The sequence below is a fragment of the Lampetra fluviatilis genome, chromosome 2, assembly GCF_964198595.1.
Source record: "Lampetra fluviatilis chromosome 2, kcLamFluv1.1, whole genome shotgun sequence".
In the NCBI taxonomy this organism is placed as follows: domain Eukaryota; kingdom Metazoa; phylum Chordata; class Hyperoartia; order Petromyzontiformes; family Petromyzontidae; genus Lampetra; species Lampetra fluviatilis.
In genome coordinates, this window is record NC_136276.1 from 32,654,509 (window position 1) to 32,680,449 (window position 25,941).

The 25,941-nt window shown below is 55.0% G+C and overlaps 1 protein-coding gene across 5 annotated transcripts in view; it reads left to right on the plus strand.

Annotated features, from left to right (window-relative positions):
- DTNB (dystrobrevin beta) overlaps nucleotides 1-25,941 on the plus strand; it is a 66,335-nt gene that overhangs the window by 35,192 nt on the left and 5,202 nt on the right. Inside the window, exons 10-21 of one of the 5 annotated variants that reach the window (XM_078874308.1) lie at nucleotides 3,960-4,049; nucleotides 7,911-8,003; nucleotides 9,472-9,561; nucleotides 13,109-13,193; nucleotides 16,008-16,093; nucleotides 16,291-16,404; nucleotides 16,859-16,955; nucleotides 18,485-18,505; nucleotides 22,122-22,275; nucleotides 23,189-23,278; nucleotides 24,219-24,266; nucleotides 24,837-24,966. In XM_078874308.1, coding sequence (XP_078730434.1) covers nucleotides 3,960-4,049; nucleotides 7,911-8,003; nucleotides 9,472-9,561; nucleotides 13,109-13,193; nucleotides 16,008-16,093; nucleotides 16,291-16,404; nucleotides 16,859-16,955; nucleotides 18,485-18,505; nucleotides 22,122-22,275; nucleotides 23,189-23,278; nucleotides 24,219-24,266; nucleotides 24,837-24,966 — 1,098 coding nt within the window. The remainder of the gene's footprint in view (nucleotides 1-3,959; nucleotides 4,050-7,910; nucleotides 8,004-9,471; nucleotides 9,562-13,108; nucleotides 13,194-16,007; nucleotides 16,094-16,290; nucleotides 16,405-16,858; nucleotides 16,956-18,484; nucleotides 18,506-22,121; nucleotides 22,276-23,188; nucleotides 23,279-24,218; nucleotides 24,267-24,836; nucleotides 24,967-25,941) is intronic. The other 4 variants (XM_078874313.1, XM_078874314.1, XM_078874316.1 and 1 more) reach the window with 4 other exon arrangements.

Below are 25,941 nucleotides of genomic sequence, written 5' to 3' on the forward strand. Positions count from 1 at the left end.
CGCTCCTGGCGCTCCCGGCTGCCACCATTTCCACACGTCACTTATTCCAGCGCCGAGATTGGTTGTCCTCTGGCTATGGCCTTGCGCTTGACGAAATCGCGCAAGACCACGTGCGAGAACAAAGTGGGGGCGTGGGGTGAGGGGGGGCGGATTGCATCGCAAGGGTCGGCGCTAACGTCGCACTGCTCGCACGCCGCTGGGCGCGAGAGAGACGGGGCAGCGTTTTATGCCGGGCGTGTCGCTCACGTCGACGCTTGCTTTCGCCCAACACGTGCGTCGAGCCGCGGTGCTTGCCAATGGATTGTTAACGGTGAAGGAAAATGACGAGCAAAATTGTGTTCCAGTGCTACCGTGAGGTCAATGGAGTGGACGAACCTGCACATAAGAACGAGTCAAAAAAATCAACAAAACAAATGAAGAACAAGGCAGCCAGTCAGGATGGACAGATTTAGTCTCCCACTACCTTGAGGATTTATACTGAATTGTCTCGACTTTAGTTCTTAAATGCGTTGGTTGTGATTGTATTTTTACACTTTCTTTCAATATTATTGGTACATTCGTAATCGCAGCATAATTAAAATTCTCGTGTCTTGGCACTGATCGCTTCCCGCTTGCCAAGACCGTGCAGTGCTCCCCCACGGCAAACTCTCTCCCCTTAAACCCTATGTGCTGGCGATTAGAATTTCCACGTACAGGATAATAACGTGTGGGCGACAAAGATCGGGGTACAGACAATCGGTTCCCCGACCGAATATATAATTTATCTCGCTGCGAGGGACAACTTAACGATACAAGAGAGTATTGATGTGATCCCTTGAATTGGACCGTGAGCCCGACTTGCCGCTCTGTGCCACTGCGTAGCTTTTCGCGGTTGTGCTGCTGCAACAGCCCTCCGACGCGTCACCGCCTCTTACCCGCGCGCGCCGCGGAGTTGTTCGGCGCAACGTTTTCGCTGCCCGTGCTGGGAGGAACCCGTTCCCCGAAGCAGCTTCCGCCACGTGGAGTGAAACGTCGGACATCGCGCCGAACTAACGCGGCGGCGCGACCCAGAAAAACGTGGGTCGTGCATCCATGCGCAGTCTTACTCCGGCTTGCCGAGCCTCGGCGGGCGCGTGTGCATCAAGGCTTCGTCATTTCTGCCGCTTTGCACGCGGCTCTCGGGAGCAATGGCTTTAACATCATCTTAGTTTAGCCGTTTGACCTTGGGCAGTACCGTAATTTGTACGAGCGGCTATTTGGTGCACTTGTAACGACATGCCGTTGGCTATTAGAACAAAACGGGCTTTAATCTTCCCTACCTTTCCTTGTGCTGAATCGGTGTGTTCTTGTTCATTTGTTAAAAAAAAAACCTGATATCAAACAAAGAGAGAGGACCACAGTGAATTTATTATTTGCAGATTGCCTGCCAACAGAAAAAGACACCGGCATGGGGTCAGGATACAGACTAAAATGCAGCCGACAAAAGTCGTAAACGAAGAATCGCAGGGGACGTGGGAAGAAAGTGAGTTGCGATTGTTGTGATGGGATAAGAGGTGGTGGCGGTGGTGGCGTGATTGTTCAGTTCTCTCCCGGCAGCAAACCCTGCAAGCCCCGGGGATTGTATTTAAAATATTTATTTACGTGAGACACGCAGCTGAGATGTCACATCGGGTTTTCTCAGTGGCCCCGGAGAGCTCTCAAAGGTTAATGTGGAAGTGGTGTCGTTTGCGGTGATTTAATAGGACAAGGACTGAATAATAAATCTCGCTCTTCGCGTTCGGCAACAGCGCAGGCGGCGGAGCCGTTTGAAATTTTAATTATTTTGTGTTTCAAAAAAAATGCACGGCAACATCGAGCCTCCGTAAAGGTCAAATGCTCGGGCTGCAAAGTTATCACAATTAACAACACGTTCATTTTTATTTTTTGTTGCCGCTGGGATTTTATTTTCTCCGTGAACGCTTTCCGTTGTTAGCGGCCGCTGCGCCGCTGCTTCTTTGCGTAACGGCGCCAGTCGTCGGCCCGCGGATCGGCAAGGGGGGCAGCGAGTTGAGGTCCGGCAGTCACCCGGTGTCGCCGCCTCCTCCTCCTCCGCCTCTTCCTCCTCTCCCGCTCGCATGTCCTGTCGCCATGGTGACGGGGGCCAGGCGTGAAATCCGCGCTGGGCTGCGCTCACGCCCAAGGATCTTCCGCGTCCTTACAGACGCGGAGGGAGAGTAGGTGCCAAGCCAGAACAGGGAGGAGGAGGAGAAGGAGAGAGGCAGAGCGAGAGAGAGAGAGTCGAGCGGGGAGCGTGAACTGGGGGGGGGGGGGGGAGAGCGCGCAGTGAGAGCGCGACGCGTCACGTGACTTTATCGCTATTCCAGAGCCAAAACCTCCTGCTCGCTCGCAGATGCTGGCTTTTCCGCGGGGGCTATCGCCACCTTCACCGCCGCTCCACATCCTCTCGGCCCAGCTGCGCTTATTCTCTCCAGCCGTTTAAACCTTTCATTTATTTTCCTCGATGCAGTTCCTTTGTGGCGCCCGTGCCGTCTAGCCAACGCTTTCCGTCCAAGTAGCGGACCACGCGGAGGAGCGATTTGCGTCATACCTGATTGAGCGCGGTGCGCTCTATGCCAAAACTGCTCCTCGCCTGTGTACCGAGGTCGTTGGAGCAGAGAGGTACCACGTCGCGTTTCTCGCTGCGCGCGTAACCGTTGGGAGCCCGCGAGCGTCGGCGGCAGTGGTGCCGTGGATTCAGCAGTGAAGCGCGCTCGTCCCTTTTGATTCCGGCGCTGCCGTCGGCGAGCCTGCCTGAGCGCAGTCGTGTTTGCGGCAGGGTCGCGTCGGGACGGAAATAATGGCAAAGGCTGAGCTCTCAGTAAGCTAATTGCCAATTAGCTGTTCATCATCATCATCGCTATTCATGGTTTTGTATGTACAGGCTCGAGCGCGCTGGGGGATTTTCTCATGACGGTTGTGGGGTTATTTTTTTGTTCCTGTAAAATTCATGTCACGGACCACGTGAGCTCCGCAACCAAAACTTAGTAGCGTTAGTCTGGAAAATAGCAGAGCTCTGCACATTGCTGCCATTTGTCATGGCAGACGATCATCCGCAGAGACTGGGGCAGGGCGCGGGAAGGGTCGCTGTGCCGTTTGTACGGGGCTGTTTTAGCTGCTGTGCTGTGTGGCAGGGCCCACGGCAACTCTTTGCGTACAGCATCCCGTATGAAGTTCCTCTTAACCCTTTCCCATTTCGATGACGTAAGGTGTATGCAATCAGTCTTCCCTCCGATTCCGTTCAGATGATGTATGTGCGCGTAGTTGTACGTTATAGGAACAGAGGCAGTGCAGGAAGGCGTGTGGCACAGTTTGGCGCCAGCTGTAATAGAGCGCGGTCGTGTCGCTACGGTTCCCTGCGGCGAGTACAGTGTCTTTAAACACAGCGGCGCTGCTACGCCTCTAAATACAATGAACACCGACTGGTTGCGCGTTCTGGGATTCGGCGACGAACGGGACCCCCACCCTGCAACTTGCAGACGTCTCGGAACGGGGAAGTGTGCAGGTGATATTCGTAGCTTCGCGGTCAACGGCAAGACCGCAACCATGCTCGGCAGCGAATAGCAGCAGCCCACGCGTTCTCGTAACAGCGGCGCACGTGACTGGCTTTCTCATTCAGTTCGGCAAAGTTCACGTTGGGCAGGAGGCCAAGATGCAGCAGAGCAACTGGACGCGCGCCGTCTTGCAGCAGGGCGCGCGCTCGCGAGGTCGTTCCGTGATTGAATTCGCAAAAAACGACGTGGCCCCTTGAGCCATTTGAAGGAACCTAAATCGAAAGGCAACCTTCAGGGTGGCGCAAGACTTGGGGGCGATTGGTTGAGGCGGCGACGAGGCCGGCGACGGTCGTTGAGGCCGCTTTTTGCCCGCGCTTTCCTTCGCGAGGCCGTGAACGGGCCGAGAGGTGCAAGCACGCGTCGCTCACGCCGCTCTGTGCAATCCCGCAGGCCGGCACGTCAGCTGCCAAACAACATGAACGACAGCACCCTGGTGTCGCCCTCCATGCTCTCCTCCGGGAGCCCCACACCCACGAAGAGGTGAGCTTCGCGTTTCCCAATTCCCAGGCCCGGGAATCCCTTTTGCGCGAACGCGATCCGAGCCGTTTGGCACCCGCTTGCCACGGGCGATGGATCGCGTGTCGCTCGCGACGTTTCCGGCAGATCCGTTGGTGCGCGTTCGCTTGTGCTGTGGATTGTGGAGAGCCTTGGTGTTTTGTAGCCGTGGTGACCAGCGGCGTGATGGATTGCCGCAGTGGCCAGCCCTGACTTGACGACGTTGAAAGGTGGACGGAGACGTCACCGCCATCGCCCGTGAAACCGGAGGAGGTGTGATTGCACGTGCAAAGTCGGTGCCTCTGAACCCGCCAACAGCCATGTCGGGTGATCGTGGTGGTGGCGCCAGCTCTGACAGTTGCGTTCTTCGTACTTTTTGTTTTTATTTCAGATGCCTCTGGACACGAAGAGCGTCGTCACGTCTGTCTCTGTGATGCGCGTGGCCCGTGTGTCTGGAGAAGGGCCTCCATGCGAGAGCGGTTGGCGTTGACCGAATGCGATGGCTTTGTCCCGCGGGGCAGCGATACGAGGGAATGGTACAAATGCAGTAGGCGATGCTGTTGCTGCCACTGCCAAACACTGATATTCTCCCTCGATTAGTTACACTGTATGCCAGTGGTGGTCACATCCCATGGCTTGAAAGTCGCGCAGTTCATATTCGTAGTTAATTTGTAACTTTCAAAATACCTTTGATCTGCGGAAGCAGGAGCGGCCCAGGGCACTCGCAAACCTGGCGGCGGAGCCAGGCATGATTACCCCCGCACATTTTTTTATTGAAAACTTCACAGCCACGCGACCACCCCACACGACCACCCCACACGACCACTCCAGTTAACTTACGTGACCCGCGCAGTGTCTTGGAACCCTCGTGCACATTAAGATTTTCGCCATGTGGCTCGCAGGGTCAGGAAACTTGGCTTCCCCTGTTGTACGCGGTCTCCCGTAGTTTATTACGTTTTTGCTAAAACCTATCATTGTGAATAATCAATGATTATTGGCAGCAGCAGCTGCAGCTTCGTAGCACATGGGCGACGCTGTGAGGGGGCGATGCTTGCGACAAACGGGATGCCGAGCCCCGCGATCGGCAGCGCCGGGCGACGCGCGGCAGCGGGCAAAACCCTGGCGATGGTCGAGAGCGGCCCGACTGCGCTGGGATTTCGGCGGCGTTCGTTGCCGTTCCGGCGGCTGCGCCGTCGATTCTCTCCGTGGCGGTGGGGGCCTGGTGCTCCTGAGCGCCGAGACGACCGAGGCGACCTTCGATCGAGCGCGTATCTCGAGGAGCTGGTCCTCGCTCAGTCGGAGGCGCATCTAACCGGGGCGGCTATCGTCAAAGATTGATGAACGAAGTGTGCGCCGCGAAAAGCCCCGCATTAATCAAACACAGCTACGGGGAAGCCCCGGCAATGTGAACACTGAGCGCATGCTCGTTCGAATCAATCACTGCCCGCTGTTGTGATTAATCCTCCACACCCCCCCCCCCCCCCGATCGGTCCTGATGTGAAAGCTGCCGGACACGCAAACGCTTTGGGGAGACGCCTCGCGTTGCTGTACAGCGTGATGTGCAACCGAGGCGACGATACGATTTTCCCCACCAGCCATTTTCCCTCCGCTGTCGAGTGACGCTGACTTTAAAAAACGTCGGCGGTATTTTTTGTTCCGTGGGAGCTGCCGCGACAAGAGGGCTGGGATACCGGCGCGTCCGACGCTATAAACTACCGCACGCTCGTCACCGCGCTCTCCGCTCGTGTGCGACCGTCGCAAATCACCATCGGCGCCGAATTTGGCAAACGTAAGCACGTGCTAATTATGGATGGAACGATTAATCACCCTTGGACCCGCCCCTCCCGCCTCGCTGCCCCCCCCCAACCCCCACCGCGACGATTCAATGAATTGTCGCGATTCAAGAATCAATAGTTTGTTGAACGTTAACAGTGAACGGCGGCACCTCTGGTGGCTGTAGAGGTCAAGGAACCCATTACACCCACCGTAACCACATTGAAAGGCATTAGTTCACACATACACACCCTTTGATGCATGTACGAGCGTAAGAATCAATACGAATCGATGAACTGATGCATCTTTGAACCCCGACTATCTATTCATAATTATAATAACGATCATTTACAGCCCCATTGTCAATTCACTGCTAGACGATGACCTCTCCATGCCGTTGTCAGTAATTGGGGATTCGTTGGCCATACTTCACCACGCTGGTCAATGTGGGTTGGTGATGGTGGAGAGCCCAGCACTGGGAGTCAAACTCGGGCCATCGTAGTGCTCTGAACCACCATTACATTCTAACACGTACAGCCTGCGAATTATAAATTCACACGTTCAAAGTGCCGTGCGCATTATGTGAATCACGTGCACAGGCACTGTGTTGCATGTTCATTAACGATAATCGCTTCTGCATTGCACGTGGGCAGAATGATGAGAAATGAAATCCATGACAAAAGTAGTTCGCGCGGCACAGCTTCTTAACAGCAGCGTTACGGGATGGAGCGATGTCATTAATTCATATAGATTCTGAAGCTCATGATGCACACGTCGAATCCTGACCCGGTGTTCATTCTAATTACAAACACAGCAGCAGCAGCTGCAGCAGTGCTCTCAGCCCGAATTATAATTACACCGTGATTTGAAATTCATTCCGAAAGACACAACCGCAATATTCATTTATCCTCCCCGTCCCCAGGTGTGACGGAATCGCACGTGTGCATGAATCGCCGCGTTTCCCCGCTTCAACACCAGAATTCGCGTGATCGGTTCCCGTCGCGCGGTAAAAAGAACTTAGCGGATCATCGTGACCCTGAATCGGTGGGCACCTCCAATTAGCACGGTCGGCTATGTACGGTGCTAAATAAGTTCTACATACACACGTACGTACGAATCATCGAATCGCCACGTGGCGGGCGGGGCGGGCCGTGAATCGTTCCGTCCATAATCGGCACGTGCGCTTAACGGCCCCCGCCGAACTCGGTGCTGGTAATTTGCGATAGTCACACGCGAGTGGAGAGCGGTGGCGGGCGCGGTTGTTTATGATATTGGTTGCGGCGTTGTTCCAGCCTCTGCGCGTGGAGTGTGGCGGGGGTGGGTGGGGGGGGCCCCGACTCATTCTGGTCACGACTTAAGTGACGCTCGTGTCCAGTGATGCCTGCAAATGCCTTGTCCCCTTTATTGGCCGGCTCTCCCCTCCGCTCCTCTCCAAGGTCAGACGCGTGCAGGCGAGACCTTGGGACGGACGGCAAGGCTTTCCCGGAGCTCGCCCGGTTGCGTTGCAGAGATTCACAGCCCCCCACCCCCGTGCCCCCCCCCATTCCCCGAGCCCCCCCCCCCCAACTTCATGTTTCTTTACCCTAATTTGCAGTTTGGGCCCCGTACTGAAGACTTAATTGGTTTTCGTGTCACGGTGTAATCAAGTGCAGGCAGTATTCCCGTAATGTTTACCTTAAGTAATTTATAGCTGCTAATTTAAGTTATTGGTGCGCATGTGTAAACACGTTCTAGGTAATTTCCTTGGGTTCGGCATTTCGAGCCTCGTGTTTGGCGCCCTAAAAATAAGCGCCGTCTTAAAAGAGAAGAACAACCTTTTGCGTGCGCAATTTGTTTTGCACGCGCGCGTGCGCAAGTGTGTGGCGAGCGTCTCGGACGTAGTGCCCTGGCTTAACAGCAAAGTGTGGGAGGGCTCAGGACTGTACAGACGTCGGGCTCCAGGGCGTGCGGGGGGGTGGGGGGTGGGGTGCGGGGTCGGCTCTGGGTGATGTGTCAACAATGCGGCGAGTTGACGTGGCGCGTGCCAGGTGGACGGTGCGGTGAGACGGATTGCCCTGTCATTGCTGTGCCCAGAGTGGCCGAGGTGGTGCTGGCTCAGAGAGCCAGCGAGCTAGAGCAGAGCAAGGTGCTGAGTAGGGAGACCCCGCGCATGCTCAAGGGCAAGGGGTGAGTAAGCGTGACCTCTGCTGCCGCTTGCCGCCGCCCCTCCCCTCCTGCCCGGCAGGGAGGTCGCGGCAGGATTTGCACGCAAGCGGTGCCCGCGGGTTTTTGGGATTGCTCTTTATTTGATGGTTGACACGCCTGCGGTATTAATGCACCTGCTGTTTGAATGCGCCTGTGGTATTAACCAGGGCGGCCGCTTGGGTCTTAAACCGCGAGCCTCCGCAACGAGCGGTGAACGCGTGCCAGAGGTCGCAAACAGGTCTTGATTCCTTACCCGTACCCGTACCCGGCCGCACCAGGGTCGTAAACGGGTACCCGTACCCGGCCGGGTACGGGTAGCCGGGTATCGGGTAGGGTACGGGTATCGGGTACCCGGTTGCGACCTCTGACGCGTGCCACCGCTCGGCCGAGTCGCCGCCCCAAATCTACGACCCGACGCGTCGATCAAAACCCTGTACCCCACCTGCCCCACCCAGGAGTTGTTACTTCTTCATTAATCATCCTCCTCCTCAATTCGATAACGGAGTGGCTCCTGCAGAGCTCGGTCGGGTCAGTTGGGCCGAGGGCTCGTCCGTCGCGAGGCTGCAGGGGAGCGATGCCAACGCACCTTCCTGTATTGCGTTTGGAGGTCGCCCCTCGAGTGTGAGCACGCGGCCGGGACTTGACGTGTTCGCGCTTGGCTCCTCACCTGTGGCTGCTGCGGCGTGCTTCTCGTGGGGGCGCTCTGTCCGCCCGCTCGGCTTCACCGCACAGACACCGCCGTGTCCCCCCCCACGTGGCTGCATCGAGCAGCGGAGACTCGCCCGGCGTGTTGGCTGCGACTAACTCCAGCTCCGCTGGTGGTCGTCGCCGCTCATGTTCAGCTAAACCGCGTCGCCCCCAGATAAACAGTGTCACCCGCAACTAAATCACGTCACCCGCAACTAAACCGCGTCACCCGCAGCTAAACCGCGTCACCCGCAGCTAAACCGCGTCACTGCGAGTCACTAAACACTGCCAGTTTCACACCGCTACCCCGTGACTAAGCCACTGTGATGCTGCGGTGACCAGGTCGTGCGTTACGGCTGCAGTCTGCGGCGCTGTCTGGCTGCCTGTGCTTTGGTGACCGCTCCGGCCTGTGTTCGCCCCCCCCCCCTTCCCCGGGCCCACTGTGTGCTTGCGTGTGCGTGCGTCTGCGGGCGTGTGTGTGTGTGTGCGTGCGTGGGTCTGTGCTGCTCACTCTGCTTCTTTGCTTCCTTCTCACTTTGCATGCACGCGATTTGAATTTTGATTTATGATTTTTTTCCTACACGTTCCCCTCCCCGTCCCCCGCACCGAACTTAATTTTTTTTACACAAATTGGAACGTTTCTCTTTTGTTTGTCATTTTTGCGCGTTTCATTTGTTGTTCTGCGCGTTCACGAGCACGTGCGCGTGTGCGCGTGCGTCTTTATGTTTTCATTTTTCTTTGCCCCTCCCCCCCCGTCTGTCAGAATACAGTACAGTTTGGACATGGCCAATCGAATGGCTGACGAGCATGTGCTAATTGCCCTGTACGTTGATCGTCTGCTGCACGGCGACCGGTACGCAGGGGGCCCCGCGTGCGTCCCATCGCGGCTTCGATCGCCATCACCGCCACAATCGCCATCACCGCCCACAATTGCCATCACCGCCACGATCACCGCGATCGCCATCATTGCCCGCGATTGCCATCACCGCCACGATCGCCATCACCGCCCACGATCACCATCATTGCCCGCGATCGCCATCGCCGCCACAATTGCGATCGCTATCACCGCCACGATCGCCATCACGGCAGCGTCCCCATCGCCATCACGGCAGCGTCGCAAGAGAGAAAATGCGGGGCGCAGTGGTCATCGATCGTCATCGACAACATGCCTGCAAAAATAAAAAATAAACGGAAGCGAGGCCAGTAATTACATCGGACAGTAATTCAGGTTACTTAAATGGAATAACAGCAGTTAGCATTAAAGGTGTCATTCCCAGCTGCGCTACGATATGTGCACATTTAATTTTCAATATCGCCGCTCGTCCGGCAGATCACGAAGGTGCCGTAACGAGCCTGGCCTCATTGATGTCCCGTGTCGAATCCCTCCCGAGATTTGCGCCACCCTCTACTCTGCACAACCCAATCGTATCCCACCTGCCATAACCCGCGCGCGCTCTCCCTTTGGTTTGCTTCCCGTGATTCGCGTCTCCTCTGCGCGTGAAATCAAAACGACTTCTCTTGATTCCGGCTGCTGCTGCTGCTACCGCCGCCGCTGCTGCGTCCCGACGCGTACGATTGAGCTGCCCTCCCATAGATGCTGCCCTCTCATTTGGGCAGCCCCTTCACACACGAGCTGCCCCTTCCCCCCATCGACCCACGGTGGCTCGTCATTGGGCCCCCACGGGTAAAAAGTAAACGTTAACAATACTTGCCTGCTCATTATAAAGATTATAAACTGCACATACCCCCCTTCCACCCCCCACAACTCCCTCTCCAACTGCCCACCGCCCCCCACTCATTTCCCCCCACCCTCACGGGCTACCGTGCTCCCACCAATATATTTACCACTGCCATCGGCACAGGCACTGGGCTTCCCTCTGCCTCCTTAATCAGCGATCGTCAAAATGCCGAGCCGTGGTGAAAGAAAAACGCTTCTAACAAGTCTCGGGCTTGTCTTAGAGCCCATGGCTGTAGGCGGTCATGGACCTGCCACCAGCACCGAGCAAAACCTACACGACGTCCTTGGCCGGAGATATTTTTTCACGCTTCAAAGTAGACGTCCGTAAACCTGGTACTTTTTACATCGTGGTGCCGCGGGATGGAAACGACCTGTTCGTCAGGACGTGTGTGCACGCCGTGTGTCACCGTATTCTCTGAAATTAAAGACGCTCCGGTAAATAAGACGCACTCCAAAGTTTGTGCCGTTGCCGAACAAGTAGCACATCCGGTGTCGCGCACATGAGCCCAACGAACTAGGGATTATGGCAGGATGGCAGTGTAGTGGTGACGCGCGTGCCTCGCAGCAAGTAGGGGCCTGGGTTCGATTCCCGACGAGGGCGACTTTCTGCGTGAAGCTTGTATGTTCTCCCCCTGTTTTACGTTTGATTTCATCTGGGTCCATCGGTTTCTTCCCAGAGCTAAAACGAACGATGTCACCGGTGTCGGGCAAAACATCCCATTGCTGAATAATTACGCGCACCTCCAATTAGCAGGGTTGGCTACCTACGTACGGTGCAAAAGAAGTTCAACATACATCCGTGCAAGCATGACTCGAGTGAGATTACACACAGCAGCAACATCACCTCCTAGTCCGATAAGTTGGCACAGGACCCTCCTAAAAAGAGAGTCTTGAGACTCGATGAGGCTCTTCCTGGACAAATGAAGGGCATTCCAACGAGACCACACTCCCCACATCTCGCTTTAAAACGCAGTGCAACAAAAGTGCGTCCTATAATCTGGAGAATACGGCATCGCACGGTCTACCCAGGGGGCTTGTTACGTGGACGGGCAAGGGTACGCAGCTCGGCATCTCTCCTTCACTGGCGGTTTGCACATTTGCACGGATGATTCGCATGTCAGGGTGACTCACGCGTCCCCACCGACCTGGATGGATCGTCAGGCTGTCCGAGCTGCCGCGATGAAGGGAACCGGCATTTGGCCTGGCAGTCGTGTACCCTGCACGCCGCGTGAACACCCACACCCCCCTATTCTTTGGTTTTGTTCATCGGCTGTTGGATGAGAGTCTGCCCCCGTGCCGTGCGGGTCGTAGGGGGCTGATGTCTGTGACCATTCTTCGCCACACGCTGGTCAGTGCGAGTTGGTGAAGGGACACGAGTCAAAGATGTCCAGCGGAGAAGCGCAGGACAGTAATCCTGCCCAGCCTACAACGCCTATTTCGTGCATGGCAGTCGCCCATCCAAGCAATAATCGAGCTCGATTCCGCCCGGCTTCCGAGATCTGACAAGATGGGACGCATTCCGACTGAATTGGCCAGAGACATCGTTGTCCACGCGCGAGCTCCGACCAATCAAATTCCTTCTTAGGGACGCCGCGTTGGCGAGGAGATGTCATCTCCCTTGCCTGGATTTTAGGAGGTCATGGGTTCGATCCGGACCCTGGCGATGCCTGTGTATGCAGACTTCGTATGCCCTCGTTGTGGATTTTTCTCTGGGTTCCTCCGGTTTTACCATCCACGTTTTAGAGACATACGTTTAGATGATTTGGTGCCCACGTACGTCCAGTCACGTGTGTCCAGGTAGCCTATGAAATAAGCTAAGGGATCAGGAGGCTTTGCCTGGTAAATAAATTAGTTTTGTTTCGTGTATATGCCCGTGCCGCCTGAATGCAATTAGTAGTAACCCCCTCGTTAGGGTTCTCGGACCGCAGGTTGCGTGGACAGTGGTTGGCGTGCGGCGTCCTTCTGAGTTGTCGGAGCGCGGCTGTCGGTCGCTCGCGGCGTTGCACAAAGAGCCCTGCGCGCAATCGACAGCGCGAGCATTCAGACCGCTCCCCCCCCCTCCCCATTTAAGTACCTGGCGTCGTTTTAAACGCCGCTGCGTGGTGCAGCGCAAAGAGCGGCGGCGGTGGCGGCGTCGTCGTCGTCGTTAATCTTGCGCACCGGACTTGTGGCCGCCAACGGGCAAGGCTTGTCCCCTACCAGACGTCCCGCAGCACGTAAACGTTCGATATTTTGCCGTTCAACTTTGGGTTGCGGACGGTGCCAGCGGTATCAGGAGCGCGCTGTGTGCGTGTGTGTGGGGGGAGCGGTGGCGCAATGGTTAGCACGCTGCCCTACGAACCCGGAAAACCTGAGTTCGTTTCCCGCTCACGGCCAGCACCAGGGACGATCATCCGAACCGGTCCTGGGCCTCCCCTAGGTCGACTGGACCTCTATTGAGTACCTGGTGCGGTGTGTAAAACATCGCCACTGGGGAGACAAAGGCGGCCGGGCGTGGTTTTGGCCACCCACACCCCCCCAGTGTACCGTGCCGGTCTTCTAGGTGCTCGCTAACAACACTTGCTCCTAAAGTCTGTTAAGGCTACACGGGGATCTTTGTCTTGTACCAGCTGTGCCGCGTGTGTGATTGTGCGCGTGCGTGCGTGCGTGTGTTTGTGTGAAGCTCAAACAGCGGGCTCGACAGCCCCGGCCGTCTGGATGAGGAACACCGTCTCATCGCTCGCTATGCTGCCCGACTCGCTGCCGAGGCCAGTACCACGGTGCACACTGTACACGTACGGCACACCGCACACACCACGAATCATTAACCGCAACATACACACTCCGCAGAGGGGCACCCTCCTCGGCATACTGCACACCACACGCACCGCACCGGGGAACATGGTTGCACCTTCACCACGCGTCATACGCCTCGCAGCACTCGCCACGTATGTATCTGAACTGGTCCTGGGGCCGGTGTGTAAACATCGGAATGGGCGGGAGAAAAAGGTGGTCACGCGTGTCGTACTGCCACTCCCACCCCCTCGTGTGCCGTGCAGGCCTAAATGGGTGCTCGCTAACAACACTTGTCCCAAAGGCTCTATCGGGTGGGCGGGGGATCTTTGCGTTTGTTTTGCGTGCACGTGCCGGCACTTTTGCAGGTCGTGGCGTGTGCGTGATATTTTTACTTCGTGGTAACTCTCCAGTTTTGTGCGACCGAGCCATCACCTTAACTAATGCCCTCCGGGCCGGTGGAATCGCAATATAATTTGCTCGTTACGTCTTCGTAAAATAACCGTCGGTGCGAGATGCATCGTCTGGCTCGCTGCGTGATGGTGGCGCGCGAGCCATTACGGGAAGCCATCGGTGTCGACTGCTTGCCTCCGAGCTGCGATCGAGAAAGAGAGAGATAGATATATACGTGAAGCATTTCCTGTTTGAATTCTCCGCACGTTCGGAGACTGAAATTGTTTCCCTTGTTGAAGGTGAGTTTCCATCGGATTGTCCAACAACCGCTGGGAGCACAGAATCATTTTTTTTTATTATAAATACATATAGCCAGGTTCAGTTCATTGATTTGGTTGCTCTTGGCTATAAAAAAAACATCCTCTCAAAATCCCACGACTGGAGATAAACAAAATCCCTGAAACGACAAGAAAAAGGTCCTTACACCGGAGCTTTCGTCTCTTTAAATTATTTGATCGTACATTTTTTTTGTTGCGTGCGTGTGCCGGCGCGCGGGAGCGCGTGTAATTTCTCCACATCGTCACCTCGTGACCTCGTCGAGGTGATGAAAGTAAGCAGCGTCCGGATCTCTCCCAGGGCGGTGCCGAGCGTTCGTGCCCGGGCACGGAAGCGGACGTCACGGAGTTATCTCTTGAGATCACTGCAGGCGGCCTCGGTGGACCACACTTTCCCACCTGCTGTTGCGCACAAGAGTAACGTTCGTCGTCGCATTGCGGCCAAATCGATATTTTTATTTTTGCCAAATTAAGCGCAGCACCGCGCGATGGTGACTCGTCGCCGTAGGCATTGGTGACCGAACTTAGACCATGAACTCCACCGATGGTACATTCTATTTATTTGCCTAACTAATTCGCCTGGTATTCAGGAGGTCGTGGGTTCGATCCTGACCCTGGCGCCTATATATTTGGAGTTTTCATGTTCTCCCCGTGGTCGCATGGATTTTTTTTCCACGTCCTCTGGGTTTTTCCCTCCACATTTAGAAACAACGTGCGTTTAGAGTGTTCAGCTGCTATAAAATGACATGTGATAAGCCACTTCATTGAGGGAGGGGGGGTCTTGGTTTTACGTGTGACAAATTCTTTAGGCCGGTGTGTCGTTCTGTCAAGAATCACTCCGTGCTGAGTGTGTCGTATTATTTGGTGCGACATTAGTGTTTGAATTTTCCGGTGTTAAAATTGTGTTGATGGTGTGACGATTATCTGAACCGGTGCTGGGTCTCCCCTGGGTTGACTCGGCCTCAAATGAGGACCTGGTGCGGTGTGCAAACATTGCCACTGGGGAGACAAAGGCGGCCGGGCGTGGTGCTGGCCACCCACTCCCTCGTGTGCCGTGCCGGCCTTCATAGGTGCTCGCTAACAAAACTTGCCCTATTAAGGCTGTGCGGGGGATTGTTGTCTTTGTTGCATTGTAGAGTATTTGTCTGTATGTTGAACTTCTTTTGCACCATACGTAGCCAACCGTGATAATCGGAGATGCGGCACACTCAATGTGTCGCGTTGTTCACTGTGACATTCCATAAAGTGTGTGTGTGTGCGTCACATTGTTAAGTATCCCTCTATGAGTGTGTTAAGTTATCAAAGGTCACATTCAGACGGTGTCATGCTGCTGAGGTTTACACTATGATGCGAATGCCGTATTAGTTTCACGGTTCCCATCTCAAGTTGATTTTGTTTAACCTGGTGAGAACTCACAAGAGACCCTGATAAAAGTCGTCTGATTTGCAAGAGTGACTTGGGTCACCATTATGACACAGGCGAAACAAGCGACGGTGATGAAGCACAATAGGATTGTTCGGTGCAGCGTCACGTTGAGCGTGTCACGGCTATGCGCTCTGTGCCGTTGCCTTAATAGTGAAAGGATTGGAGCCATCGCCGGCTCACTGAATATTGTCCACTTGCACCTCTTACATTGTGAATGGTGCAGCAGCTTATACATTTCGTTTAAAAAAAAAAAAACCCAGTGGTCATTGTTGTTATGGACAATGAGATATCTCACTATGAAATCAGATAAAATTGTGTGGAGGAGGCAGTAGTAGCCTTCTAAATGTGTTTGTGTGTCTGCTTGTGTGCACTGGCATGTCTGTGCACGTGTCCCGTGTCTTTTTTTTCCGTGTGCACGTGTCTGCCTGTGTGCATGTGTGCGTGTCTGCGTGCCTGTGCGTACGGCGATGTCGTGTGCGTGCACACGTCTCTGTGCGTGTCCGTGTGTGTTGCGTGTCCGCGTATGTTGCGTGCGTGTCTCTGTTTACATCTGCGTGCGCGTGGGCATGTATTCTATTCTGCGTGCGTGTGCGCGTGCGTGCGTCGTGGTGTGCAACTGTCGTGTTGCGTTTGTAGCAGCGGACGCCCACCGAGTTGGCGTTCAACTCCGACACAAACAAGCAGCAGCGGCAGCTCATCGCCGAGCTGGAAAATAAAAACCGGTAACGGCCGCATCGTCTGCCTCGTTTTACTTCCCCTCGCGGTCACATTCTCCCCTTGTGATCTCTTGCTCCCAGTGCGTCCGTGTGTTGTATTTGTCTGCGTGTTTCCAAATTCTGTTTTGCGTTTGTCTCGCTGTTCCAGTGGTTTGTGGCTCCACTTCGTGATTGTCTCATGCCGTCGCGTCGCTGTGCTCCAGGGAGATAATGCAAGAGATCCAGCGGTTGAGGCTGGAGCATGAGCAGGCATCGCAGACGTCCCCCGAGAAGGACCAGCAGAACCCCACGCTGCTCGCTGAGCTCAAGCTGCTTCGGTACGGACCTTTGCCACTAGCAGGCCTCCCCCACGGTCCACGCCACGGCCTCTCTCACACGGGCCTCTCCCACGGTCCACGCCACGGCCTCTCTCACACGGGCCTCCCCCACGGTCCACGCCACGGCCTCTCTCACACGGGCCTCTCCCACGGCCCACGCCACGGCCGCTCCCACACCTATCCAAAACTTCAATGAGGACCTGGCGTGGTGTGTAAACGTCGCCACTGGGGAGACACGCTGGCGACAGGGCGTATGGCTGTCCGCAACCACCCCCTTCCATGTGCCGCGCCGGCCTTCGTAGAGCGCCTCCTTACAGCACGTTCCCCAAGAGGCCATTCACGGCTCTACATATTCTGTCTGCCATTTCTAGCGGTTAGACAAAATAACCGTGCGCCCGTTTGCTTGCCGTATGTGTTTTGCGCGTGTGTGTGCACGTGTGTGTGCACGTTGCAGGCAGCGCAAGGACGAGCTGGAGCAGCGCATGTCGGCGCTGCAGGAGAGTCGGCGTGAGCTCATGGTGCAGCTGGAGGGACTCATGAAGTTGCTCAAGGTGACCCCCGTCTGCCGCCGGCGCCGTTGCCCGTTCCTTCGCGTTATTTGCGGCTCTTGAGACGTAATTACAGAACTGCGGCAAGCCGTGAAGAATTTACTAAAAAAAACTTGGAGTGTGGGGGGGGGGGCAGTGGGGGGGGGGGAAGAAAACTCAAAGACAGAAATACATCACATGCCGGCTTCCCAGGTCACGTCCGAGCCGTGCGGCATTAGTTAGATTCACAATTTGACGGCGTGACGGTCGCTTTTACAAATTTGATGATTGTCGTAATCATTATTATAGACGTGTCCCGCTGCCTACTGCAACGTGACGCCCCCCCCCGCACCAACCCCCCTCCCCCGATTGCCTCTGCCCCGGCGCTCGAGGCCGCCTCTAGATTATCGACGATCTGGGAGCCGACTCTAGATTGGTAAGAATCTGGGCGCTGGACTATCACGTTACTAAAGCCATCCATGTATTCTGCTGGTCATCGGGCCGATTACTCGACGCATTGCATTTTTTGGGAGAAAAAAAAAGTGTCTCCTTTATTCCCAGCCGTGCTACTCGACGCCGTTGGCTTCATCATGTGCGGCACGCTGAGCCGGGGTTTGTGGGGGTTTCCCACCTTCGGTAGGCAGGAAGTGGGGGGGGCCTCAGTAATTGACCGCAAAAAAATTGTCGCTTTATAATTTTTGGTCAATCAACGAGCTTCACCGGTTAATTGCCCCAGCTCTAGTGCTGACTCCAGATGACGAGGATGTGGGAGCGATGATGAGCATGATGAGGAGCTGTAGGTCACATGGGCCCGAGAGGCTGTCACCGACATCGCCGCTTCAGTGCGGTCGAGAGAGTCGCCCCAATTGGCTTTGCCGGTGCTCCAGCCAGGGCTGCCACCACCACCGCTCGACTCGTGCTGCGATTGAGTTCAATTACACTGGTCAACACACTTTTCCTGACATAAGGTATTCCAACGGTGTTAAGGTAATTTTGGGGTGCTGATTCCAAATATTGCATTTTCAATAAAAACTGCAGAAGAAAAAGATTAAATAAATGTGGCTATCTCCATAAAATTATATTATAAACACACTATCCTAAAAATACAGCACCATATTTTAACACTAAAGCAGTCACTGGCTCGCAACAACTTGCAATCATAAGTGACAGAGTTAATTTCGGGTAAAATCAATGAAAATGGGGTATGCCGATAGCATAAAAATTAGATGTGATAGAGCAAATCTGAGATCAGATTTGGAATCGGCACCCTAAAATTAGTCTAAAACAGCTGCAAAAGTCCAGGCCAGAAAAAAATGTTTTTTTTTTGTTGACCAGTGTTATTTCCAGCGACTAAGAGTGCCATGTGGTCCCAGAATTTTCCTCCTTTCTCTCCCCTTCCTCCTGGCTCGCTCCTCCTTCCGACGCCTTCCCTTCTTCTTCCTCCTCCTCATCCTCGCTCCTCCTTCTCCCTCTCATGTCCTCCCTCTGCCCTCTCTCTTCATACTCCTTGGCTAATTCTTCTGTGATGCTCTGTGTTCTGCCTCCTGTTGTAGGAAGAGGAACAGAAACAGGCAGTAAGTGTCTCCTCCTTCAGCCGTGCTCCTGTTGCTCCTGCTGCTGTTGCTTTGCGTGGGTTCCCCCATGCCGCTTGCTCTTCACAGGCTGTTGAGATTACACACGCGTAATTCTGCACGGTTTCAACGATCGTGTTTTACCCCAAAGAAACGACAAAAATACCGACCTCCCGTTTCTATCTCCGCAAGAAATAAAATACGTTCTGAGTTTTGGCCTCCTCGTGAGCCTGCAAGAATGAGTTAAGCGGCATTATTTATTTAAGTAAAACAAACTCTGAACTGGTTTCGACCTTGACGGTGTTGTGAAAGCATTCGGCCTAAACTATGTACCAGTTAAATCCGGTACAGAGTTCGGTTAAACGAATGCTGTTGGTTAGTGCCAGGTCTAGACGAATCACGATACGATATATATTAACGATGTTGTCAACACATATATTTTATTGGAATGCAGAACGGAAGGTCGACTTAATGTTCGATAACTCAGATTGTGGAATGAGTTTGAAACAAAATATATTTAGTGGGAGCGTTTTTGGTGTTTTTGAGCCTGAACTTTTTGCATGAATGACCCTTAGCACAAGGAGACCCAGTACAGTGAATTATTGTCATCATCATCATCATCTCCATTCCTTACTTGATATCGCACCTCACATCGGGTAAATACAAGTCGCCAAGCCGTGAGTTGGAATTTGGTGCTGCCCTTGAGCTCAGAGCCGAATTCTCTCTGACCTCATTCGCAACCCCTGACTCGTAAAGAAGTGATTATCGAGCAGAGACGTGTGCCGCTCCTGTGTTGTGTAAAAAATATAAAGGTGCAGCCCTGCAATTGCTTGCTCACGCCACTGCTGGCGAAAGGGCTTCAGAGCTCAAGAGAGCAAAGAGAGGTATTCCGGCCATACTCGGCCACGCTGGCCAGTCGTCTTGCAAGAGGTCAGAGTTACCCACACTCTACCCCACCGCTCGTTGCCTGCCGATCATAGACTAACTGCTTGGCATTCCCATTTATACAGCTGGGTGGACAGAGGCGGTGGCGGTGGTGGAGGTGGTGTAGGGCGGGGGAGGGATGGGGTTGGTGATTTAATAAACTTTGCCCCGTTGTGTGCTGGGAGATCGATCTGGAACTGGCGACCTTTGCATTGCCAGTCCAGTGGGCTGCTGCTGCTAACTGTTACAGCGCTGTGGCAGCAGCCCCGCTGGGTAAATCATTATCTGGTGTGCTAACCCGTGGCAAACGCCTCAACGTGCGGTCAAATAAATTGCATGGTTTGCCGGGGAGGCTGCTGCTGCTGCTGCCGCTGCTGTTGTTGCCGCCGCTGCTGCTGCGATGAAGGCCGCTTAGAGTTAACCCGTACGCGGTGTGCCGTGGCGACGTGAGAAAACGCCGTGTGCAGCGACGCGCTTCGCCGAAGAACGCGCCGCGCGGCGCAGAGGCGAGAGCGGGGAAAAAAATCACGCTGCGAGCGAGGACCACGGCGGACTTCATTTGTCTTCGGTCCTAGATCTGTGAAGCCTCTCTCCGCTTATAAACCTCTCAGGGAAGCACACTCGCGCGTGTGTGCGTCTGCTGCTGAAGCGCAACGAGTTGGCCCAGTAGGGAGCACACGTGGCACATCTGCCGGTCATCTCAGGCAGTCAACCCGTGGCACCTGGGTCTGTCACATCACTCTGACACGCCACGTGGCCTCAAAGTGGAACCTACCCTGGCGCAAGCGCTGTGGTGACGTCACCACCACTTAGTGGCGAATGGGGGCTGTTGTTGTTGCTGCTGCTATGGGGAGCGGTGGTGCAGTGGTGTTGCACTGCCCTATGAACTCGCCAACCTGTGTTCGATTCCAGTGTGCGTAGCCTATACAGGGGATCTTTACCTTTGTTGCTTGACCTTGAAAGCGACCAAGCTTGGCAAATGCATGGACTGCGTTTTATATGTGAATGCAAGACATACTTCGGGGACATCGCGTTTGTGAACAACTCGCGCAAATGTGCACGGGCATGAAGTGTTTGTACAAAGAGCGGCTCTGTCACCGTGGCCTCGTGAACGACGCCGCGTGGCAGCTCTCCCAGAATGTGACGACGCTGCCGTGTGTTGCGCGTGCGAGTGCGTGTGAGCACGTGTGCGTGCGTGTGAGCACGTGCGCGTGCGTGTGAGCGCGTGCGTGTGCGCGCGTGCGAGTGCGTGCGAGTGCGTGTGAGCGCGTGCGTGTGAGCGCGTGCGTGTGCGCGCGTGCGAGTGCGTGTGAGCGCGCGTGCGAGTGCGTGTGAGCGCGTGTGCGCGCGTGCGAGTGCGTGTGAGCGCGTGTGAGCGCGTGTGCGCGCGTGTGCGCGCGTGCGAGTGCGTGTGCGCGCGTGTGCGCGCGTGCGAGTGCGTGTGCGCGCGTGCGAGTGCGTGTGAGCGCGTGTGCGCGCGTGCGAGTGCGTGTGAGCGCGTGTGCGCGCGTGCGAGCGCGTGTGAGCGCGTGTGCGTGCGTGCGAGCGCGTGTGAGCGCGTGTGCGCGCGTGCGAGCGCGTGTGCGCGCGTGCGAGTGCGTGTGCGCGCGTGCGCGCGTGCGAGTGCGTGTGCGCGCGTGCGCGCGTGCGAGTGCGTGTGCGCGCGTGCGCGCGTGCGAGTGCGCGCGTGCGAGCGCGTGCGAGCGCGTGCGAGTGCGTGTGAGCGCGTGCGCGCGTGCGAGTGCGAGCGCGTGCGAGCGCGTGCGTGTTTATATGTGGGGGAGCGGTAGTGTGGTGGTAAGCGCATTGCGCTACGAATCCGTTGAGCAGAGTTCGATTCCCGCTCAGGGCCAACACCGGTGACGATTATCTGAACCGATCCTGGGCCTCCCCTAGATCGACTCAACGTTAAATGAGTTCCTGGTGCAGTGTGCAAACAACATTGGCACTGGGGAGACAAAGGTGGCCGGGCGTGGTACTGTTCACACCCACCTCCTCGTGTGCTGTGTTGGCCTTCATCGGTGCTCGCTAACAGCACTTGCCCCAAGAGTCTGTTCAGGCTATACGGGGGATCTTTGTATACGATGCGTGCAATGTGGGCGAGTATGGTGTGTGCTTTGTTTGATGTGCAGTGCGCTGCCATGTGCCATGGCCTTCATAGGTGTGGCCACTAACGGCACACAGCCCATTATCCAGTTGAAGGCTGCACTGGGGATTTTTGTCTTTGTTGTCTCGTGTTCTTTGTTACCCGTGTGTTGTGTCGCGTACCCTTGTGCCAAATGTTACGTACCATGTGATGCATGTTGCATCCTACTACTGCGACTCCCTACGCACCCCACTCAACTATGACCAGGCTTACCCCAAACCCCTATCACTACCCTCTACCCCTCTCTTAACCACTCGCATCTGTTCTCCTAACACGTCAGCATGATGACACCACTTTTAATAACCCTCCTCCCACCCCCTACTCTTTATCTCAACCACGATCATCTTCTGTACAATTTTTGTTTTTATAATCTTTCTAAAGCGCCTTTTGGAGTTAAGTCGCGATGTAAATCTTAGTAAGTTTAGATCGCCCGCCGCTCTGCCCTGTACTGCTCGCGCGCACGTTCGCCGTTCACCGTGACCGCTGTTCACCGCGTTCGCCACTCACCGCGACCGCCGTTCACCGCGACCGCCGTTGACGCCCCCGCAGACGCAGAGCTCCCCGCGGTCGTCTCCGAGCCACACGATGGCGCGACCGATGCCCATGCCAATCCGGTCGACGTCGGCCGGCTCCACGCCGACGCACACGCCGCAGGACTCGCTGACGGGCGTGGGCGGCGATGTGCAGGAGGCCTTCGCGCAAGGTGATGACGATTGCACGGCCCGGGTTGGGGGGGGGTGGTGGGGTAGGCGCCGTGGGGGGCCAGTGGACTCCACTCTGCCCCCTTGTCCCCGTGTTCACGTAAACTCGAACTGAACAATTTGTTTTACTTTTACCAAGTAAGGCCCCGCAGAGCTGCTATGGCGACCTGGCTATCACGTATCACAGCTCGACGAAGTGGCTTATCATCACGTGGGAAATTTATAGCAACCAAATACTCTCAAACGCACATTGTTTCTAAACGCGGAGAAAAATCCACGCGACCACCATGGGGAAAATACATGCAAACTCCGAATGTACAGGCGTCAGGGTTGGGATCGAACTCGCAACCTCCTGCATACCAGGCGAGGTAGTTCACATCCCGCCAGCGTGGGGCCCCCCATGCAGCGGCGTTGCGCCGCTGTCTGTGCCACTGGAAGGAATTCGGACTGAAGCAGCAGGAAATGAAGCGGTACGGGATTCCATGTGCGTGCCTGCGCGTGTGTGTTTGCGCACGAACGCACCCCCACGTGTGTGAGGGTGGAGTGGTGGCGCGGAGGTTGGCTCACTTTGCCCACGGGCACAGTGGCCTAAGTTGGATTCTCGACCACGGTCAACGTCGTTGGCGATTATATGAACTGGTCCTGGGCCTTGCCGTGGTTCGAAACAGCCATAAATATGTACGTTGTGTGGAGACAGTAAGCCATGTTACTAGCCACACCGCCCCATTGTGGGCTGTTCCAGCTTTCATAGGCGCTCGATAACAGCGCTTGCCCCAAATGTCTGTTAAGGCTATAAGGGGGATTTTTGTCCTTGTATACGTGTACACCTAGCCTGGCACAAAGTGCCGTGGTGACGTCTCTCCGCCCCACGGTGGCGAACGGCGGTTGTTGTCGTTGTGTGCGTGTCGTGCCCAGGCGCCCGCAGGAATCTCCGTAACGACCTGCTCGTCGCAGCCGACTCCATCACCAACACCATGTCGTCGCTGGTGCGGGAGCTCAACTCAGGTGGGCGAGCGCGGCGGTCGGCGTGGCAGGGGTCACGCGAGCCATCGGTCCCCGCGCACGGGAGGGGGTGCACGGCCCTCGTGGTCTTCGTTGGCCCTCGGTGTTCCCTTAAGAGCGCCCCGAGATGGCCCAGCATACGGCACGCTCAAAAAAACTAATCATTCTGGTTATGTCACGGGACCTTTTTGCTCGTATCAAAGTCTTAAAATGAAGGTGTTAAGATGTTCGAACACCGATTAGATACCTTTTGCAAGGAATTAAGTCTGCATTACCCACACACAGTACTTGTGGTGAACATGCAAACAAACACGCTCTGATAATAAATGGGCATTGTCTTTGAAACTGATTGGCCTACACCAGAGACAGCAGCCTTCTTTATGGCCTAGTCTCACCGCCAGTGTCAGACAGAGAACGCCAAGAGGAAAACGGCACAAAGGCAACGCACCCTGAGCTATAAATGCACTAAATTTCGATTTAAAGCTTTCGTGACTGCAGGGATTCATATTCTTGGTTCTTTCGGTAAAGTCACGTAGAAGGGAAATAATAAAATAATCAAAATATAACAATAAAATTATCACGACGTTTCGATTGCAACACAAGCAATCGTCATCAGGTGTGAAAACCACAGCAAGAAAATTAGCTTGTGTTGCAATCGAAACGTCGTGAGAATTGTATTGTTTTATTTTTATTATTTTATTGTTTTTGTTCCCTTCTAAGTGACTTTACCGAAAGAACCAAGAATATAAATGCACTGTTCGTCTTTTGCCATTCTCCGGTCGGACACTGGTGAGACTAGGCCATAAGAAGTATCTCTCTGATGTTGGCCAATCAGTTTCAATTCTCGTCTTCCCTGCCAGCCTCCTGTTAAGCACGCAGCCAATCGCCTCCCGTTCAGTCCCAGCGCAACTCTAACCGCGTGCCGCTGAAACTGTTTCCGCAGACAACGGGCGAGGCGACGAAGAAGGTGGCAGCAACGACCCAGACAGAGGTACGTGGGAGACGTGGCAGACCTCGCCGTGACGGCACGGCGCGGTGACTGCCGTTGACGTAGGTGGATCAACGCTCACGACGCGCCGTGTGCTTTACGCAGATGCTCCTCGTGTGAGCACTGGGCGAGTGGTGTCATGTGTCGGGTGTGCCTACTTGCTGGCCCGCCCGCCCGACGGCGTGCGTGTGTCTGTGTGGGTTTATCTTCTTGGTTCTTTCGGTAAAGTCACCTAGAAGGGAAGTAATAAAATAATAAAAATAAAACATAATAAAATAATTCTCACGACGTTTCGGCCACAACGCAAGCAGCCGTCCTCAGGTGAAGAACAGGTCTGTCGGAAAGACAGCGTCTGAATGAACACCACCAAGCTTGGCAGCGTATATTTAATCTGGGTTAGGGGAGGAAGGGCGCCTTGACAAATGAATCTGCATATCAACAGAGGAATTTAGCATATTTATGGAAAATGCAGATATGGGATTAGTCACTACTTGTGATGAGAGAGTACTTCTGTGCTGGGTGATGATGCGAATCTGTGTTTGTTCGTTGGTTGGCCGTGTGCGCCCCGCCAAGTGGGCACCGGACCCGAGCAGGGAGGGCTGGACTCGGAGCTGCTGAGAGCTCAGCTGGAGGAGATGATGGCCTTCTCCCCGACGGCCGTCCCCGAGCGCAGCTACGGCGTTCGCAGGGCAGGGCCTTCCTCGTGAGTCGCGTCCCCACGCTGCCCCCTCCTCGCTTCCTCGCACTCCCCGCGGCTCGTGCGGCTGCCGCTGAAATGAACGTTGGCGCACCGTGCGGGGATACGAGCGTTGCTGCTGGGGCGGAGAGAATGTGAAGGGGGCGGGGGGACGTGTGGGGGCGGGAGTGAGATGAGACGGGGAGAGATAGGAGAACGCTTCATTGTTGATAGTCTTTGGATTAGGTCGTGTTGGTATAATGTCGTTTTTTTTTACGATAACCCTTCACCACCCAACACAGCCAAACTGTGTGCCATGGGCAAATGTGCCAAATTGATTCTGCTTTTAAGAAAACCGGTTACATTGGAAGAGCAAGAAAAAGTATTTTTAATTTCTATCAACAACATTTCGCTGGAGAGTTCATCTAGCATCGTCAGGCATTGACAAAAGCTCAGCTCTTGCGTGAAAGAGCTTCCTGATCCAATTTTAAAACAAACCGTAGAGACATTATACCCACGCAACGATCTAAAAAGTAAACCAATGTAGCGAATCGTGATATTCGTCGTGAAAGCCTAAGTAGGAGAGCGCGTTTAGAGGAATAGCTTTAGACGAGAGGGGAGAGGGGAGGTCGACAGGGGGGCGGATTCACGGAGAATCTTAAACATTGCAAATGTCATCTTTGAGTTGACGATGCGAGACTGTGAATTGGGGGGGGGGGGGGGTGCGCCGCTGGAGGGAATGCTGCGAGTCGCGGGGTGATGTGGTCACGTTTCAAGGATGCGGGCGTGAAATCTGGCAGCGGGATTCGAATCCGGACTCTTGCATGTCAAACCATGATTGGGTTTCCGGAAGGGGACCGTGCAGCTGCTTTGCATTTCGTTGCGGCGTCGTCACTTAAGGCTTTTGATCTGAAATGGTAGTCATAATAATGCCCCTTTTTTAACCAGGAAAGCCTCGGTGAGCCTCAAGCCTGCTTTTAAGAAGGGTTCTGCATTATTGGG